The sequence below is a fragment of the Camarhynchus parvulus genome, chromosome 1 (genome assembly GCF_901933205.1).
Source record: "Camarhynchus parvulus chromosome 1, STF_HiC, whole genome shotgun sequence".
NCBI classification, from domain to species: Eukaryota; Metazoa; Chordata; class Aves; order Passeriformes; family Thraupidae; genus Camarhynchus; species Camarhynchus parvulus.
In genome coordinates, this window is record NC_044571.1 from 39,914,858 (window position 1) to 39,934,724 (window position 19,867).

Here is a 19,867-nt window from a genome sequence, read left to right on the forward strand (position 1 = left end):
CAACCTTTGCTTAGATGGTACCCAAAACTTCTAGGGGAACTTTTTTTCTGTTCAAAAATGTGCCACTTCTCTAAAGCTCACTTCACATGCTGTCTTGCTTTTCATTATTTCCCAATGTGGTTCCTCAGGACAGTGTTCTGAGTAGCTCTGTGATATTATATAATTGTGATGAAGCACATTGGCTTTATTTTCCTTCACCTATTTTGATATCCTGTCGCAGAGAAGAGCTTATGACATAACTCTTTTAACTACCATCAATAGAAGACATTGTGAAGCAAAATTTATAGGAAGTGATACTATTCCAGAATTATGTGGTTGGATATGTTTTCTTAATAAAAAACAGTAGTAGAAGAAAACAGTTTTGAAAGATTTGTGGAACAGAGAAAGAATTTGCTTAGCTAGCAGCAGTGGGACGGTTGGACTATATTTCAATGTGATTTATTGATAAGCAGAGGAGGATTCGGAATGGAGGATAACGGATTGGAAAGCTGATTGAGATGAACAAGGTACATGAGAGAATTAGACAGCAATACAGAATACCCCTTTGGAAAGCAGAGGCAAGTGTTTTGGTCAAAGAATTTAATGATAAATGCAAGATTAGCATTTCCCTGGCATAAAAAAAAAAAATAAAAGAATATAATGAAAATTTGTACAGAAGAAAAACTACTTTGAACTCAGTGGAAGATGTAGATGCTTAAAAAATGCTGATGTGTGTGAGTTTCCAAAGATTGGTGATAAGAAAAAGCATGTCCTGAAACTTCAGGTGTAAATCACATTGCCCCTACTTCTCTTGGTTTACATTTAGACAAACAACTGATATCCTTAAGATACTGTGAACAGAATATGAAAGTACAGCACTGACTGCAGTAATATATTCTATAAGCCTACTACTGTGTTCTTATACAAATGTAATTAGTTGTACATAATTAAAACATGCCATGTTGTTGGTGGTTTTGCTTTAGGGTTTTGGGTTTTTTTCAATTAGACTGATAATTCCCCTGAAGGCTTAGAAACATGAAGGTCTTCACTTAAATCTTTTTAAATGTCTCCTTTATGTATCTGCCTATTGCTGTTTTGGGAAAAAGAGCTTTCCATCATTGAATAAACTATTAGCTGTAATGTAACCATACAAGGTCTTAACAACTGCAAAAAATTTGTTAAAAAATGCATAAAAGAATCTTAACAGATTTTTTTTTTCTCCTCTGCTGCTTGCCAATATGATCAGATGGGATGGTAATTAGTTTTCTCTACTTCTGTTCTATTAGTTTGTCTAATCTTTATATAATTCCTTTTTTATGGTATTTCTAATTTTAGCATTAATTTGTTTATAGCTGTTGAGAATGAAATCTTTGCAGTGTTTCGATAGCTTTTTGTGAGAAATGCTCAAATCATACCTCTAAGTCAAAAAAAGGAAAACCAAAAAGGGGCAAAAAGTTAGCTTGTTGTCACTATGAAACTCCTTTTGAAAGTTAACAGGAGGAATGATAGAAACTGTCCAAGCACCCTCTGCAGAGGACAGTGTAATGTCTGAGTTAGGAGAACTGATATTGGAGAAGTAACTTCTCCTCAATCTAGGAGATGGCTGAAAAGAATAACCATTTCCAAAAAGTTTTGTGCAGTTGAAAAAGTACTGGGAGGTTGAGTCAATGAGCAGCACATCAAGAAATTGGTTAGCTGTTCTAGACATGCCTGTGCCATTTTGAAACATAAAAATAAATACATAAATAATACATTTTGAAACATTTTGGTAAATACATGTCTTTCATTTTAAGATTACTCCAGTGGAAGAAAAGGCCAGTGTCATGCCCAACTCGCTGCACATTTTCAACGCCATAAGTGGAACTCCGACAAGCACAACAGTTCACGGGATGCCCAGTTCTTCTTCAGTTGCATGATTGTTTTGTAAAGGAAAGTATGTTTGTTTCTTTTGAAGTTTGTGGACTTGCTTCTTTGTGTGCAAACTCAGGATGACCTTGAAGCTAAATGTTGGGCACATGCAAACTGCGTAGTTCATATGAATGTCTGAGCACACTTAGCAAATAGCAGTTACTGGTAATAGTCTTTTAGAGTAAGGGAGGCACACATACATATTTTTTAATCTTGCTGGTAAAATTTAAAATTGTTCACAATGTCATTGCAGAAGTGCGTGTTGGAAAATTATGAAGTTAGCTTCTGTTTTTCATTAGAAAGTATTATTAAGATGAATTGCACATTACAAAAAAAGTGTTGTGGGATGTAATTTTGCAGATATGTAACATTCAGGTGTTCTTTTTGTGTATGGCACATAGAGATTCCAAGTACAAGAACTATTTTGGGGCTAGACAGAGACACTAGTTTTTGGGGTTTAATGGAACTGACAATAGTAGTTTTTGTACCATTTGGCAAATTGTTGTGCTTTATTTTATACCTTGTTGCATTTTGGAGATATGTGAGCTTAGATCTTACTGAACAACTAAATACAACCAAAGGTCTGTATTAATGAACACTGAGTTATACTAAAATATCAATAGTAGTAAATTGTTATGTACATATTGTTTGTTAATACAGTCCGTACAGTCTGTACATAAATGTATTACATTTCTAAGCATTTTTTTAATATGCATACCTGCTCTTACCATTCTGCTTTCAGTTTCTTTTGAAAATTTTCTCATTCCAAGTATATGCAGACTTTACAGTTCATATATCCCTGTATATAAATAAGTGCAATATAAAGATGTATACAGTCTTTGCTATGTTATGTTTATATGCAGTTATTAAAAAAACCCTTTTTGCCAAAGCAATGGAGTATGTAATTGGTAATCATGGTTACTGTGGTAAATGGTGGTATAATTTAAAGCTTTTTCCATATTCTTATTCTTTTAAGACATTAATTTAGTAATTTTATATTTGGGGAAAATAAAGGTTTTTAATTTTATTTAACTGGAAGCACTGTCCTGCTGTAATTAAACATTCTGTACTACATCTATATTAAAAGAAAAAAGGTAGTTACTTTTCTCACTGTGTGCTGCGTTTTTTTGTTTTAGATTCACCCTGACATTTGGGAAAAATGAAAGCTTGAATTTAAAAAATGCCTTTTTGCATCCTGCGTATGAGATGCAGACACTTGTAGGTCTTATTTCATATTCCTTGTCAGTAAAAGCAATTAAATTATTAGTTGAGACATCAGTTTTGAGTCCCTTGCATTTGACTCTAGTACCATGTTACTGTAACTACAGGTTGTTATTCACCAAAACCGTTAATATTAGGAAGTCTTCAAAACTTCTCATCACATGACAGTAGAAATCATCTTTTATTTAGGACATAAGGTTTGCTGTCATTTTCAACAGTGTGAAACACATATGTTGCCATTAGTCATCAAAGGTTTTTTCTAAAGCAGCTCATCTTGGCAGTGAAATGCTGCATATACTCTGCTTTCTCTATGTTTCTGAAACAAAATTTCTCATTGTTTAAAATTCTTTCCCTCAAGAGGAAAAAAAATCATACACTTCTAGACAGTGAACTCACAATGCTGTAAGAGGCATTTTCTTCTCCTCTGCCCTAAATGCTTCACACTTCTGTTCATCTGTGGAAATAGGTGTAGGAACACCTACCTCAAAAGGTGTTTCATTATTGGGAGAATATAGAATATATCCTGTAAATCTGTTTTGCCACTCAGGAAGACTTTTGTATCCATGTATTAAGAGCTATTGTGTGTATCACGATGGCTTCTTTTAATTGCCTCATTTTTTCTGACTTTTTCCACTTTGTCTTGGGAGCAGAACTGACAGTTTCCCTTTTGCACTGAGACCTCACTTGGGTTAAGATGCATCTGACAAGCAACCTATAAATGTAGTATGTATTCAGAAGTTAATATGTATCTGTGTATGTGTGTGTGCATGTATGTATGTGTGTGTATAGATAGATAGATAGATAGATAGATGCACACACAGAGGCACATATACATCCAAATATATGTGTAACTGCTTTGCTGAACCTTGGCCTATGAAAATCAGCAAACTGTAGTTGACATTGCTGTAGGTTTACACAGGCTTAAATCATTTAAATCATTAATGATTAACACATAAATGACATGTCTATAGACTTAATCTCTTGTGATGTGTTTCTATGAGGGAACACACCCTCTACTGTTTAAGCTTTATACATAGTAATAAATGTGGGCATTTTCCTCCTGAATAATTCCTTCTGTACTACCTGTACCCTTCTCTGTTGTTACTTCTGTAGCATGTAAATTAATTATCCTGTGTGGGTTAATTTATTTATAAAGACTTGGGCTCTGTGCAGGTTTTTGATTAATTTTCTTCACAGCAGCTGGTATGGGGCTGTGTTTTGGATTTGTACTGCAAACAGCATTGATAACTCAGGGATGTTTCAGCTGTTGCTGAGCAGTGCTTGCAGAGAGTCGAGGCTTTTTCTGCCTCTCACCCCACCAGTGATCAGGCTGAGGGTGCACAAGGAGCTGAGGGGTGCACAAGGAGGGAGGAGGGGACACAGCCAGAACAGCTGACCCCAACTGAGCACAGGATTGTCCTGTACCATATAGGTGTCATGTGCAGCAATAAAAACTGCAGAAATAGTTTGCCAGAGCAGCACTTCTTCAGGGAGTGGCTGGCATTGGTTAGCTGCTGGCAAGCAATTGAGGGTTTTTTGCATAATTTGTTTTTCTTGGTTTTGTTTTGGTTTTTTTACGTATTAAACTGTCTTTATCTGGACCAACAAATATTCGCACTTTTACCCTTCTGATTATGTCCCCTATCCTGCTGCAGAGGATTGAGCGAGCAGCTGGATGAAGTTGAATCACAACAGTCCTGTTTTGGCACCCAGTGTCAGTGTTGAGATAACAGATTTGACCACAGTGTGTTATAGAAGGGACTGATAATTATTATCAGTTTGACAGTTGTTGGTCATAGTGTTGATTTACTTGTTCACAGTATTAGTTTATCTAAATCACTGCCATGCTCCCTATTTTTTTTTCCTGTACATCAAATTTGAGAGCTTGTTAAAGGCTGAATTTGCAGGGTGTCATTTGGTTGTGTTGTGCTTGGGAAAACTATGATAAAAGAGTTGGCCTTGAACCTAAACTGGTATTTGGGCCCTGCATTGTTGCCCTCCCTGCACTTTGGGAACCATCTCATGAGGATAATGAAATTAGACATTTTCCCTTTTCCAAGAACCACTTGGTGGATGAAAGAAAGAATGGCGCCTTCCCCTTCTTTTCTTGTGGGTTAGATGTTTTCTCCCTTTCTACAATAACTCTTCAGTATCTTGGATACCCTTTGGTAACTAAGATATTCCTACTGGCATGTTTCAAGTATATTTTTCCAGCTTTTCCTAAGTTTAATTCAAGAATATCACATAGGGGTATGTCCCGAGGCAGTATGGTCATGGGTAGCAAGGCATGTGGGAGAATACAGGCAGGTGACAAGGATGGTCACCTCTGGCAGTCGGGGACTTCACCACAGAACAAGTGCAGGATATTGAGGTGATCAAATATTTGATAAAAAAGGATGTCCTGGCTATGGCAGAAACACAGCTTAGCACACTGCCAGGGCTGACAGTTGGCTACCAAGCCCTGCCTGGGAACCTCGAGGGGAGGAGAGGGTCTGTGGATCTGTGGACATACAAACAGACACTGGCCAAAGGATCTGTGGCTCTGGGGACATACAAACAGACCCTGGCCAAAGCAGAGACCCCTCCACTCGACTGCATCACTCTGTGCTGACCAGTCTGTCATGCCCTGCAGGGAGCAGGAAGCCAAGCCACAGGAATGAGGGGGCTTAAGGACTGTAAAGTTGAGGAGGTGTAGGGACAAATGAAACTGGACCTTTCCAATTCATACTCTTCAAAAATCTTTTTTCAAATTGCTGAGCGGGCTCTGTTTTCCTGTTGCCAGAGTTTGATACACAACAGCAACTTGTAATAGGTAAAGGGGATCTTTGCAGTTGGGTCTGAGGATGGACATGGTAAGCAGTAAATGAAACTTAACAAAAATGTTATAAATATTGTTTTAAATAGTATTTAAGTAGAAATAAAATAAGTATTAAGAATAAGTATTTAAGTTGGAATATAATTATTTCAAGTAAAACTGTGTCTTTGGATGGACCTGGCTCTTAATGAAAGCACCTAGTCTAGGTGGTAAGGCAGGCAAGGTTTTTTCTTATATCCAGTTTCTGTTATCTTTGATTTCTTTATGACAAAACTTCAGTACAAAGGAGACACCTGAGTCACTGTCTGTCATGAAGGTTAGCTGTTAAAATTTATGAAGACTGCTGGTTTTTCATGAACAGAAAAATTCTGTATTTAACTGTATTCAGAGTGGGAGTCCTGGAGCTTCCTGCAGGAAGAAAAAAAGAAAGCTTTGGCAGATAATGAAAAAATTCAATTGTTTTTATGATATTTTGAAAGTGACCGTTTTAATATCTTTAAAATATTTTGATGGTGCGTTTTTTTCCTTTTTTAAGTATTATAGTGAATATATGAGTTATTTAGAATCTTTTAGACTCTAAATACGTTTTGGTCTCAACACAAATAAACAATTAAAACTATATCCAGAGACTAGGCAGTATATCCTTTTCAAGTTAACTGTAGTAGATATTGGGGCTTTTTTTGCTGGTATTTTCTGCTTAGGAAGGAGTTTTGTAATTTCTTCTCTCAATGCAAAACCTGCCACTTTTTTTTTTCCTGCAAAAACAGGGTGTGATTGATATTACACGGTATTGTAAAATACCTTGTAAATACTACACCTTGTTTTATTACTACATGTTGTAAATGATGAAAAAAGCACTGAGAGCTTTCTAGCTGTGTGGTTCTGTTTTGCTGTTTTGGTTGTGCTATGAAGGATTAGCTGGAAAGACAAAAAAAGGAGGCTGAAGGGAATAGGTAAATAACCCTTTCGCTATGAATCCTTAGAACATCTTTTTTTGTGTGTGTGCCTCTCTCTGTCCTGTAAGATTCATTGACAGCAAATACCTGAACAGCAAGTGGAGCTTCTTGGGATAGTGATTTTTGTAGCTAGTGCTGTATAATCTGTTCATGTTTATCACTCTGATATCTGACTCCCAAAAATGTGGAAGTTTGATGTGACAAATTAAGATGGGGAACATGAAAATTGTGACCATAGTTGGCAGAACTGCAGCTGAGGCCTTCAAAGCACACTCATCTTCCAAAATAAAAAATCTTTTACATTAGTTTTGTTTCAATTTAATATTTTAAGAATTGGTATAAGATTTAAGCAGCTTTATACAAATATAGTTTTCAAATTAATTGAAGTAACACATCAGATTTTTTTCCAAGTGTATGAGGGAAAGCAGATGCCTACCAGCCTAGAACAGTTATCAGACTTAATACCAGAAAATTCTGATAGCCACTGAATAAGTAACTTTGAGTTAACATTTCATGTTTGGGGGGAAAAAGAAGAGTATTCTGAAGCCTGGAAGAAGTCTGAAAAGAAGGCGACTGCATAATTTTTTTCCAGTCAGCATTATTAGTACCAAGATAGAAGTGAAACTTCTCATAGAGCTGGTGAGTACCCTTTTATCAGTGTTTTATCAGGGTTTTTGTCAGTGGTGTGGACTGTAAAAGGAAGAAACAAGACATTCCCAAGCATGTACAGAAAACTGCAAGGAAAGGACCTTAGTTCAGCAAAACTGTTCAATTCATTGTTCATTCCATAACTCTCAGAACTCCATGAATGTTGCAATATTGACTATTCCATGATGAGCTGCACACCCCTGCAAATTCTTTTTCCTTATTACAATTCTTCCAATCTAAAAAAAATTAGTCAAAAATATCTAATAATATTTATAAATAACATGTAATCTGAACAGATAGTAATATGCCCTCATTTTCTTTAAAATACTTCAGTCTCAATTCAGGTTGTTCATCCTTAAATAATGAATAGTTGTTATCAATTATTCCATGTTATGGATTCACCTCACCAGCCCCTCTGAAATGATTGTATTCTTCCTTCCTAGGAGATGCAAGGAAACAATCTTACAGACCAAGCTACAACCTTTAACTGAGAATATTTGGAACGATCCCTCCTGTGGGAGGATCATTACAGCAGGAACACACAGCCTGGGAGGTTCCTGCAGAGACTGATGGTAACTTTTGGACACGGGTGGTGGAAGAGTCATTAAGGATCTGTCCTGCTGGACCTTGAACTAAGAAAGAAGGACAGGTTTTGGATAGGAGAGCCGGTAGTAGTCTTGGTTATGGTGACCATGAGATGGTGGAGTATAGAATCCTTTGTGGAAGGAGCAGGACAGTAAGTAGGATTACAGCCCTGGACTTCAAGGAGAGCTAATTTTGGCTACTTGAAGGAATCCCACGGGCAAGGTAGGAGGGTCCAAGAGTTTATAATTGAGCATTGTAGCAGGCACAGGGCCTGCAAGGCCTCCCTGGCAGTCAGTTGCCTAAGATGAGAAATGCCTAGTCATGATGGCTGGACCAAGAAACCCCTCTTCCACCTCACACCCTCGTTATCTCTCTGTATGACCATAGATCATATCCACCTTGACCCTTACTATTGGACTGTTTCCCAAAACCCACATACTCTATGTGAACCCCTGCCTCTACCCAGTTTGGCAGAACAGCTGTCACTGTCACCCTTCGCAGAGGTTGCCAATAAAGACACATCTGTGGAACCTCGTACAGCCCTTCTCCTCTCTCATCCCTGCGTCTGCCAAGGCACTCAGCAAGCAAAGAGCTGGAATCACTAAAGAGCTGAATTCACCAAAGAGCTGATCTCACTTAAAGAGCTGAGCTGCTTGCCAAGATTGCCTGTGGCTGGCAGCCTGCCTGAGGCACCTGGACAGGCTGTGCTCAGCTGTGCTCCTCTGTCCGTGACACCGACGGCTGCCAGGGACAGACGGACGCCGAAAACCCCGCCGTTATAGACCATCACATCCTCCAAGCTCAAGACTGGTGCATCCCTTTGAATAAGAAATCAAGGAAAGGGGGGAGGAAAAATGCATGGATAAGCAAGGAGCTTCTGGCAAAATTCAAACATATAAGGAAGTTTATGGAATTTGGAAAAAGGCACAGGCCACTTGGGAGGAATATGGGAATGTCAGAGTATGAAGGGATGAGATAAGAAGGACCACGACCCTAATATAATCAAGGACAAGAAGGTCTTCTTCAAGTACATCAGTAGGAAAAGGAATGCTAGGGAAAACATGGGCCAGCTGCTGGGTTAGGTGGGTGCCCTGGTGACAAAAGACAAGGAGCAGGTACTGAATGCCTGCTTTCAGTTCCTACTGCTAAAGCCTGCCCCCAGGAATCCCAATTGACTACACCTATGGTCTGAACTGTGGGGTATGGGTTTTTTCTTTTTCAGACCGTCTCTCATTAGCGCTTCAACAGCTCTGACCTATTGTTCAGTTTTTTCTGAGATACTTGAATATGGAGTTGCCAATACCATTTCACTTGATGATGTGAGTTGCCACTGTTATTGAATGGACAATATAGATAGAATTCCTTTCCATGTTGATACTTTAATTAAAAAAACACTTGTAGAATTATTCCTCTTGTCTTTAATCCTTTAATTTCCTCTTGTCTTTAACTATAGATGGTAGAATTCTGGTATCCTAAAAGGACACAAAGACATTGTTAACTATAAAAATAATGATGGTTGTAATAATAACATAATGCAAGAATTCATGATCACCACTAATGGCCTTAAACCTTTAGCCCTGTTAGACACTACAGATTTGAATGAAGTCTGCTGTAAACAAAACTATACTTCATAACTACGTATGCAATGCTTCATGTGCAATATTTGTTATTTTCTCTCCACTTTCTATATGATTATAGAACTGCTTAGAATGCTTTAACTGTGCACACTCATTATTACTGTCCTAACATGCTTTTTGCAATTTCTAGTGTTTTGCTAGCATATTTAAAGTTACATACTTTGAAGTTATTTTACCCCAAATACAGTCCATATGGCTTGGCAGATCCCTCAGTATTTTCTTCTTGCATGTGCAGAAGTACTGTTCTCTGTCACTGGGCTGGAGTTTTCATACTCACAGGTAAGTATTCTTCTTCCTGAGGTAAGAATCTTGGTGCAAGTTAAGATCTTCCATGATGTATTGTTTCTCTAGTGGTGGTTCTGTGCTACTGCTTTGACCCCTATGTCCCTCACAGCTCCTAGAAGGACTGTATAGACTGGTGCAAGTTGGCCCTGTTTAACCAAGGATTTGGGGTTTTCCGTGAAGCTGTGCTGAGTTATATCATTTGAAGACTTGACTACCAGTCCTCAAATTTCCTCCTCCCACGTAGATATGTATTGAAAATAAGTGCAACTGTACTGCTGCAATAAAACCAAACTGTTTTTTTTTGAGAGCTCTCAAAAATAAACTGAGGAAGTAGTGGCACTTCATCTCCCCACCAGTTTACTCCATACAGCCTTTTTGTTAGCTTTTATTAATGTTATAATTAAACACTTTTAATTCCTTTGTCTCTTGAGTCCACTTCAGTAGCTGTGTGTATTTCTTCTCTTCATTGTGAATCTAGAAACTGCAGTGATGGACATGTTGTAAGGTGTGATTTGCTAGGTGATGCACTCAATTTCTTCATGTCATGTGTGCCACGTGTTTCTGAGATGTAACATTACACCTGTGCACCTGTTAGTTACGTGGTGTGTGTAAGTAAAAGGTGTTACAGTTAGTGTGCTAGTGGTCTCTTGTTCCTCAAAGCCTTCTCCAGGCCTGTTTAGCTCTCTAGCAATTTTTAATGTCAAAAAATAAATTTAAAAAAAGCCCCAACCACCACCAAAACCTAGCAAACCCTGAAATCCTGCTTCCTCACAGAGAAACTGTGTTTATTGTAAGGTAAAGATTGCAGTAAATGCATCAGAAAATAAATGCTACCGCCAAAACTTAAATGTCTGTCTCTGCAGGCCCCATCTAACATGAAGTCAGTGCTGCAGGCTGGATGGCTGCTGACTGTGGCTGTTGGTAACATAATTGTCCTTATCATGGCTGGGGTATCCACAATCCAAGAGCAGGTAAGCATGCAAGCAGTAGGTGTGCTATTATATTACACTGGGAAAAAGCAGCTATTAGTAGTGCTCTGTAATGAATTAAAATTGCTTTCTGAGTGCCATTCTGTGTCACTCAATATCTCTGAAACAGCTCTGACAGTCCCCAGTTTAAGCTAAATTAAATCAGAAAGAGCATGAAACAGAGATGTTGAGGCTTTTCAGGTAGAGGCTTTTCTGATCTCTGCCCACATTTGTGGTCACTAGGTCAGCTGTAAAAATTTTTGAACGGAAGCAGAATCAGTGCCAGCCTGGTTTAGAGATCTGGCCAAAAGGAAGGGGCTGTGTTTCCTTCTCAGTCTTTCACTCAATTCCCAGTTCTTCCAGGAAAAGGATGCTGCAGAATTTTTCAGCATTCACAGAATTTTTGTTTTTTCAGTGAAGATAGAAATGCCGAAAGAGCCTCAATTCTGACTTGCTTTAATATGCATTATATGCTTAATTAATACTTAGTCCTGTAAGCCATATGATACTTGTTATGTTCACTCAGTTTCACATTCTGAGTTTCCTTCCTGAAAATACTAAAATGGTGTAATACTCTTGACAAATGAATATTGGTGGATAAATTCTGGATTGTCTTTTTCTTTGCAGTGGGCAGAGTATGTGCTGTTTGCTGCCCTGCTGTTGGTAGTTTGCATTATTTTTGCTATCATGGCTTCTTTTTATACCTATATTGATCCAAATGAGATTGAAGCCCAGTTCAGCAAGGAAGAAAAGGAAGAAGACAAGAATTATCAAGACAGCAATGAAAAGGAAGCTGAAGCTCATTCTTGTCTGTAAAAGCTGTATTCAACGAGTGTTGTAAATCATGGAAATCCCACTCACTCTCCTGCAGTCAGAGGAACCAGGGTATCAGTAATAACACCTCTGGATTACATGTCTTGTGGAAGACATTAAGCAAAACTGTTTTAACCTAAAGTGCAGCCTCTCTAGGGAAGCAGCAGGAAAATATGTCTCTCTCTCTTGTACTGAATGTGATCTCCTGAAGAAACTCCAGCAGAATTTGCACTCTTAATGTACCTCAAGCTTAAATATTATAGCATTATAATATTGAAACTTGACTTGGAACTATTGGACCCTTTGAAAAGATGTATTTTTATACTGTATGTCAATTTTATATTGTGAAGGAAACAAGACTTGTCAAGGAAAGCAATTGAAGCCAAGCTCTCTGCATGATCTCTCTAGCATCACTGTTACTTGAAGACAGCAGGTCACACGTGCCTTGAATTCTTTTGTACTTCCTTATAGATAATGGGAGCAAAGCTCTGGCAGTGATCAGATTAAAATGTTGTCTGTGTTCCAAGTGGCAGGAACTTGGATGTGCACTGTAATATAATGCTTTATCTGCCTGTTAACTACCCATTTAACTCCTGTTATGTCTTTAGTTAATATTAGAAGTGCCCACTCAGGTAAAATGATAACAGCAAATGACCTTTGGAACAAGCAAGAGCAATAAAACTTACATAATAACAAAATAAGGAAAGTGTTTTAAGAACATGGCTTACAGTTGCATGGTAACAAAACTCAATACCACCTCTGTGGTGCCTTTATCTACACATATTCAAGCCATGGGTGTTCTGCTCACCCTGCAGCTCCATGGGCCCTGTGCCCCCTGTTCCCACTGCAGCTGCTGGCACCTAGGCCTCCATGTGCACTGACAATAGAGTCCCTTACCCATGAAGACAGTTTCAAATGGAGTTTGAAAAGGCAAGTCCAAGGCACTCTTTGCTTGTGTTAGAGATAGTCCTGTTACCCCAGAGGCAGTAATCCCCTCTTGGTCTCTCAGGTCATCTAGGGAGAGCCTTCCCCATGGATTTGTGATACTGCATGTCCCCCAGCCAATGGAACTGAGGGTCTGCTGTAACAGCCACAGGAACTGTTGGCTCCCTACCATCCTCTGATGAGTTAAGGGAATTTTATACCAGCTTTATTTATGGCAGACTAGCACTAGCCAGCTTTTCCTAGTCCTGAGTCAAAGCTCTGTATAAACCACCTTAACCCTAGAGATGGACTTTAGTCCACATCCCAGGGAGTTTAACAGCTGCTCTGACTGTATAGGAGGGAAAGGACTGGAAGATGAGCAAAACAGGACCTGTGTTTGTCAGGGAGTAGCTGTGTGTTTACATAAATGACAGAATCATTAAGGTAGGAAAAGACCTGCATGATCATCAAGTCCAACCTTAGATCTAACACTGCTCTGCCCACTGAACCATATTGTGAAGTGCCACATTCAACCATTTTTTGAATGCTTCCAGGGATGGTGACTCGACCACCTCCCTGGTGAAAGGACGCCCATTCTACTGTTTAACTACTCTTTCAGTGAGGGAATTTCTCCTCACATCCAATCTCAACCTCCCTTGGCACAACCTGAGGTTGTTTTCTCTCATCCTTTGCCTGGAGAACAGACTGATGCCCACCTGGCTACACACTCTCCTTTCAGGCAGTTGTAGAGAGGGACCAGGTCTCCCCTGAGCCTCCTTTTCTCCAGGCTAAACACCCCAGGCCCCCTCAGCTGCTCCTCACAGGATTTGTGCTCCAGACCCTTCCCCAGTTCCACTGCCCTTCTCTGGACTGGCTCCATCACTTCAATGTCCTTCTTGTAATGTGGGACCCAGAAGTGAGCACAGGACTTGAGCTGTGGCCTCCCCAGTGCTGATTCAGGAGGGCAATCACTGCTTTGGTCCTGCTGGCCACACTATTGCTGATGCAATAAGCAACAAGCCAGGATGCCACTGGTCTTCTTGGCCACCTGGGCTCACTGCTGGCTCATGTTCAGCTGGCTGTTGACCAGCACCCCGAGGTCCTTTTCTGCTGGCAAATTTTCCAGCCACTTTCCCCCAGCCTATAGAACTACAGGTGCTTGTGACCCAAGGACAGGACCTGGCACTTGGTCTTTTTGAACCTCATACCATTGGCCACTGCCCCATGGATCCCTGCTGTCCAGACCCCTCTGCAGAGCCTTCCTACCCTACAGCAGATCAAGACTCCCATCCAGCTTGGTGTTCTGATGCCTTTTTCAACCTAGAAATTTAACAACACACTTTCAAGATAAAATGAGCAGAGGAAGTAATGTAAAAGTGGATCTTTATTTGAAGGCCTCCAGAGGCAGTTGGAGAAATGGAAAAATGTCCACAAAATCCCACTCCCACAGGGGTGAATACAGTTTTATAGGTTTTAGGAAATTAGTATAATTGACAAAAATCAGAATGAAAATTAGGAGGACAAGTGGTGATGCAATTCCCCCTCGGGTAAAGCGCCTTTTCTGGAGACCCCCCCTTGGTACTTGCTGTACTTTGTTTATGAAAACATGTCTCAAAGAGCTGTTTTCAACTTTAGTAGCCAGGGAGACCTAAGGTAGCATAGGGATTCTGAAATTTGTTTTTTCTTCCCGCCTAGAAAAATGCTGAAACTAAGTTACAATAAGAAGCTATACTGTATACCTTACATGCATAAGGAATACGGTGAATATAGAGGAGGAAAAAAGGTAAAAAAAAAAACCAGCATAATTTCTCCCTTTTTTAGACAGTAACAAGACTCTCCTTTGTCTAGTCTCTACTCCATATTTAATCACACCATCATATCATACAGATGCCAACTATAACTACAGGTACTATGAATACTTCTTTTATCCAGTTTGGAAACCATGAAGTCAATACTGACAGCATATTCAAGGTTTAGTGAGCTCCTTTGAGTGTTACCTGGGGTAGAATTTGAGTTTGCTTTCAAATTTCAACCAAATCCTTATTAATTTTGTCACTCTGATTTACATAAGATCAACAACAGTGTTAATAATTCTGCAGCTAGTCGGAAATTAAGGGTCATTAATTGTGTCACAGAATAAACTTACAGTGAGTTGGATACAAGTGTTGGATGCAGTAATTCTTGGCTTCTAGCTGGATGCTGCAATTCTTAGCTGCTGCCTTCTCCAGCTTTTGCCAGCTGATTTCTGAATAGAACTGGGCTGTTATTTAAACTCTCAGGTGTTATAAAGAAAAAAATCTGCCAATTGTTTTTGAAAAAAAAAGGGTTGCAGAACCAGTTAAACCAGTTGCTGCCAAGGTGAAGTTCTACCTGTTTGTTATTTTAATCACCGGTCCTTCTCGTTAATTTCTCCTTTTGTATCGCTATGGCCCTGCCTGGGGCTAAGTCGTCCTTCTCCCCCGACGGTGAGAGGAGGGGACGTGGCGGGGGGCGCATCAGAGAGAATGCTAAATAGCCTAGAGACCAGCATGCCATGGGAAGCAACCCCACCAAACTTACCGAAAAGACCCCAAAAATAACGAGCCAATACAGAATTAAGAGATTAGTGATGTCTGGACGTGAGGAACAAAGTACCGAACCTGCAGAGATGCTGAAGACCTTTGTTGCCCCTTGCAAAGACCTTAGCTGGAACCAAGACCCGAGCCTGGAAAACTCAAAAGTTGGGAAATACAGGGCTAAGCCCACTGCTCTCGTGAGGACGGGACACCCAGGTCTGCCCTTTAGTGGACAAAACTGCACATTTTTCCTCCTCCGAGTCACCCTGGGAGCGTCGACAGAGAAGCCGCGGACCCGTCAAGCTTCCCAGCCTTGAGCAGATTGCTTTTAATAAAGGCATTAAAAGGAGAAAAAGTCTCCTGCCCTGTTTATTTCATCAGGCAGGATGGTCTTGGTGAGCTGGCTCTTTTTCCCTGTTTTAGAATTCTTCCACTTCATACCAGAGAGTCCTTGGCTTTTCCTTATTTGCAGGAGTGCAGGAGAAGGTATTTTAGAATTTAATACAGTAAACCATCTTAAACTATCTGCTATTCTTTCGCAAAATTCCAAGAGATCCTTCTTGGGAGAATTTGGCAAACAGAGAAACTGATAAATCGCTCAGCATTTTCCTAATTCATATTTTAAAGTTTGGAAGAAAGGTCTCATTTCTCTTACCCCTGTGGCACAAATAATACTTACAGTACCTTGACTTAGTTTCCCTTCTAAGGGGTTTATTAATAACAGGACTCTGTTTACTGACCTGTGCGGTGTGTCAGGAGAGGCTGCTCCGAGCAGAGCCTTGCAGTGCCCACGAGAACTGCCCACTGCCCGTCGCTCTCTGCGGACACAGCGTCTCCCAGCGCAGATGCGGGGACACGGCGCGGGGACACGGCGCGGGGACGGTCCCGCCGTGGGGACACACCCGGCCCGAGAGGCGCCGAGCTCCCTCCCGCCGCCGCGTTCGGTTTCTGTCTGAAACTGTCCTAGGGTGACGTTATGATGCTTGTATCCCCATTCGTGTGTTCTGCTTATGCTGGATATTATGTTCTGTGCCTTCAAGACTGGCCCTGAAGAGCGAATGTTTTGTTTTGGTTTTGTTATCAGCTGCTCCCCCATGGCTGGCGGGACACGCAGACGGGGCACTACATAGTGCGGCTTTTCTTGGCTTGTCGCTTTGCTCTTGCTTTTTGCTTCTGATCATTAGTTAGTTTAGCTAAGCAGTCCGAATTTTTCCCTGGACTGTTTTTCCTTTCCATTTTTTGGAACTACTCGAACCTGCTCTGAACTGGGACCCGGGAAACACCGAGAGTTTGCCTCTTGTGTCCGCAGCAGCTGCCCCACCACCGGAGGGACTGATAACAGAGCGACCACCCCCAAGAGAGACTTTCTGAATTTGTCATCTTTTTCAGAGCGGTGAAAGAGTGTTGCCATCTGGTATTGTTCATTTTGTGTGCTGGGGGGTGCTGTGCCTGTTAAATAAACAGATTCTTTCCACTTCTCTTCGAGGAATCTTTCCCGAACCAATTGGGGGGAGGGGCCGTGTAGGTTTGCTTTCTGGAGGGGCCCCCCTTGGAGGCTTTCTCCCAAATTTGTCTTAAACCAGGACAGAAACAAAACTCGTTACTCCGGAAACCGCCACGGAGCCGTTCCCGCCTACAAACGAGCCTTCAGCTCCCCCGAGCGGCTCGACTCAGCTCTACCCCTGCCCTCGCTGCACCAGAAGCGGCGCCACCCCCGGGGAGCGCGTCCCCGCCGAGAGCTCTCACATTCCCGGCCCCTCTGGGCGGCATGGGCGGGCCCAAGGGCGGCGGGCAGGCCGGGCCGCGATCCCGAGCCCCACTCTCGCCAGGCCAGGGGAAAAGCGGCGGCGGAGTGGCGGTTCCGGGCTGGGGTCGCTGCGTGGCTGATATCCCGGCCGCTACCGGGCTAACAGCCGGGGCCGCTCGGCCCCTTTCAGAGCGGCTGCTCCCCCTTCCCTCACGGGGGACGCGGTCTCCCCGCTCGCGGTAGTGCCCCGTGACTTTCGGCCGGAGTTCGGCCCCTGCCTCAGAACCCAGGGAAAAATTTCTGCAAAATTTCTGCCCTTCTCACAGCAGAAGCTGAGCCCCTCTCCGAACGGGCCCGCTCTGCCTGCTGAGGTTTAGGACCTCCCTTTCCACAGACGGAGGAGAGGCCGTGGGGGCCGCTCCCCCGCCTTCCGCCATGGCGCGGGCCGAGCCCCCCCGGCCGCTCCGAGGACGTGTCCCGTTCATGCCCAGGCGAGCCCCACATTCAAAATCTGCGCGTCTTAAACACGAAATAAACTTTAGCACGGTCGTGCTTCTCTCCACCAATAAACAATCTCAGCCTGTGGCACATTCACGCACTCACGCCCCGCTTTCCCCTCAGCTGAGCTAGGGCGGGTTGGAAAATCGGGGGAGGAAACAGAGCTTTGAGAAAGCGCTCCAGAAGCAGGTGCCCTCCGCAGGACGTGGATTTTCCTGATATGCTGGCAAATACTGACCTTACAGAGGTACACAATAAACGCACAGATTTACAATACACACATCAGATTTTTTCCTAAGTGTATGAGGGAAAGCAGATGCCTACTAGCCTAGAACAGCTACCAAACTTGAGACAAGAAAATGTTGGTAGCCACTGAATAAGTAACTTGAGTTAGCATTTAATGTTTGGGAAAAGAAAAAAGGATTCTGAAGCCTGGAAGAAGTCTGAAAAGAAAGTGACTGTACCATTTTGCTCCAGCCAACATTATTAGTACCAAGATAGAAGTGAAACTTCTGATAGAGCTGGTGAGTGCCCTGGGTTTTTATCAGTGGTGTGGACTGTAAAAGGAAGAGATAAGAAGTTCCCAGGGATGCATAGATAACTGCAAGGAAGGGACCTTAGTTCAGCAAAACTGTTCAATTCATTGTTCATTCCATAACTCTCAGAACTCCATGAACGTTTCCGGGGGAGGGACAAGCCCAGAGCTGTTTCTTTTAGTGAAGCTTTAGTAGCCACGTTACCCATAGTAATCAATAACAAGGCACTAAGGGAACCAACCCTTTTTACAATTGGTGTAATGAGATGGAAAAATTGTCAACATCGCTACTTAGACTTTTTAAAGGCCTGTGACAGAAAAGAAAAACTCTCTTCATCAGCAACAGCCTGTTGAAGGGAGTTTTTTTTAGATTGTTTAAAGCTTTTTTCTTTCATTGTCAGCAGTGTCAGATCCTTATTCTGCATCCATAATTTGAAACAGCTGAATATTTTCTCATCACGGTGTGCTAGGAGACTAAAAAAACACATACACAATAGACAATAAAGCCTTGAAAAAAATATTTGAATGTACCTAGACAAATTCTGTGACTGTGATTTTTTTCTTCTTCTTAAATAGGTAGGTGACACACTACACTAAAATTGCTTGTTATCTGTTTTGGAGATCCTGATAATTCCAAAACGCAGGAACTGAAGCAGAACTGAAGGAGTGCACCAGCTGGTAAAGCACAAGGCACCCGTGTATTGGTGAAGAGCTGTGTTGTTAAAATGTGGGCTCAGAACTGGAGGATTAACTTGCTTTGCACATCTGCAGGGGAAAATGGCTCACAGCCAGTAGTAAAATATGCTTATAGAAAAAAATGCAGGATTAAATTAATGGGACAAAATTCAACTCAAGGCCAGAAGGAAAGGGAACTTGGTATTTATTTTAAATACAACCCATTTCAGTCCCTCATGTTGAATCTGATAGATTTCACCCAGCTGTGTTTTCACACCCATGTGCTCACAAGCACCAAGAAGCCCATGCCAAAGCAGCTACTCCAGGCGGGCTGGGGGTCCCCATGGGAGAAAAGGAATGATGACACTTGAGTAAGTGCCATGTGTCTGGGGTTCTTCCTTGGCAGTGGAAAACTTGTTCATTGTGCTGGTTTGGGCAGGCATGGAGTTAATTTTCTTCACAGTGTCTGGTATGGGGCTTTGTTTTTGATTTGTGCCTGATACACTGTTGATTACTCAGGGATGTTTCAGCTGTTGCTGAGCAGCCCTTGCACAGAGTCAAGGCTTTTTCTGCTCTCAGCCCACCAGGGAGCAGGCTAGGGGTGCACAAGGAGTTGGGAGGGGGGGACATAGGTGAGACAGCTGATCCCAAATGGCCATAGAGACATCCCACCCCATATGACATTGAACTCAGGAATTAATCTGTAGTGGGGAGGAAGGTCAGCCAGAGCAGCAGTTGCTTGGGGGTTGGCTGGGCATCTGTCACTGATGAGCAATTAGGCTTTTGGCAACACTTTCCTTATTTAGGGCTTTTTTATATTTGCTTGCCTTTTTTTAGCTTTTTAAATTTTTTTTTCCTGTCTGTTTGTTTGAAGGTGGGCATGGTGGTGATTTGGGTTTGTTTTTTGTTGTTGTTGTTGTTGTTGTTGTTGTTTTATTTGGCAAATTATGTTTATCTCAACCCCACAAGTTATTGCATTTTTACCCTTCCAGTTCTCTCCCCTATCCCATTAGGAGGGGGATGAACAGGTGCCTGTGTGGGGCTGAGCTGCCTGCCAGGGTTAAATACCAGATAAAAATACCCGAGCCACCCAGGTATCCATCAACTAGTACAAGGTG

General features: G+C 41.7%; 2 protein-coding genes across 15 annotated transcripts in view; both read left to right on the forward strand.

Moving 5' to 3' along the window:
• The window catches only part of DOCK9 (dedicator of cytokinesis 9), a 114,974-nt gene extending 110,825 nt beyond the window's left edge, over positions 1-4,149 (forward strand). For 12 of the 14 annotated variants that reach the window (XM_030961970.1, XM_030962023.1, XM_030962047.1 and 9 more), the window contains one exon: positions 1,773-4,147. In XM_030961970.1, coding sequence (XP_030817830.1) covers positions 1,773-1,895 — 123 coding nt within the window. In that variant the 3' untranslated portion in view covers positions 1,896-4,147. Of the gene's footprint in view, positions 1-1,225; positions 1,234-1,772 lie in introns of all 14 variants that reach the window. The other 2 variants (XM_030962014.1, XM_030961996.1) reach the window with 2 other exon arrangements.
• A 4,070-nt stretch (positions 4,150-8,219) lies between these two features.
• On the forward strand, positions 8,220-11,995 carry LOC115902939 (solute carrier family 15 member 1-like). Its single transcript, XM_030946919.1, has 4 exons — positions 8,220-8,263; positions 9,917-10,028; positions 10,898-11,005; positions 11,630-11,995. The coding sequence occupies exons 1-4, from the start codon at positions 8,220-8,222 to the stop codon at positions 11,816-11,818; spliced, it is 453 nt and encodes a 150-aa protein (XP_030802779.1). The 3' UTR covers positions 11,819-11,995.
• Positions 11,996-19,867: the final 7,872 nt, after the last annotated feature.

What these genes read in the sequence shown, in the direction of transcription:
- LOC115902939 (XM_030946919.1), top strand. Translation starts at nt 8,220, where the DNA reads ATGAGATGGTGGAGTATAGAATCCTTTGTGGAAGGAGCAGGACA. An exon ending in TTTGTGGAAGGAGCAGGACA is followed by an intron (nt 8,264 to 9,916) that starts GTAAGTAGGATT and finishes CATACTTTGAAG; the next exon opens with TTATTTTACCCCAAATACAG. An exon ending in TATCCACAATCCAAGAGCAG is followed by an intron (nt 11,006 to 11,629) that starts GTAAGCATGCAA and finishes TTTTCTTTGCAG; the next exon opens with TGGGCAGAGTATGTGCTGTT.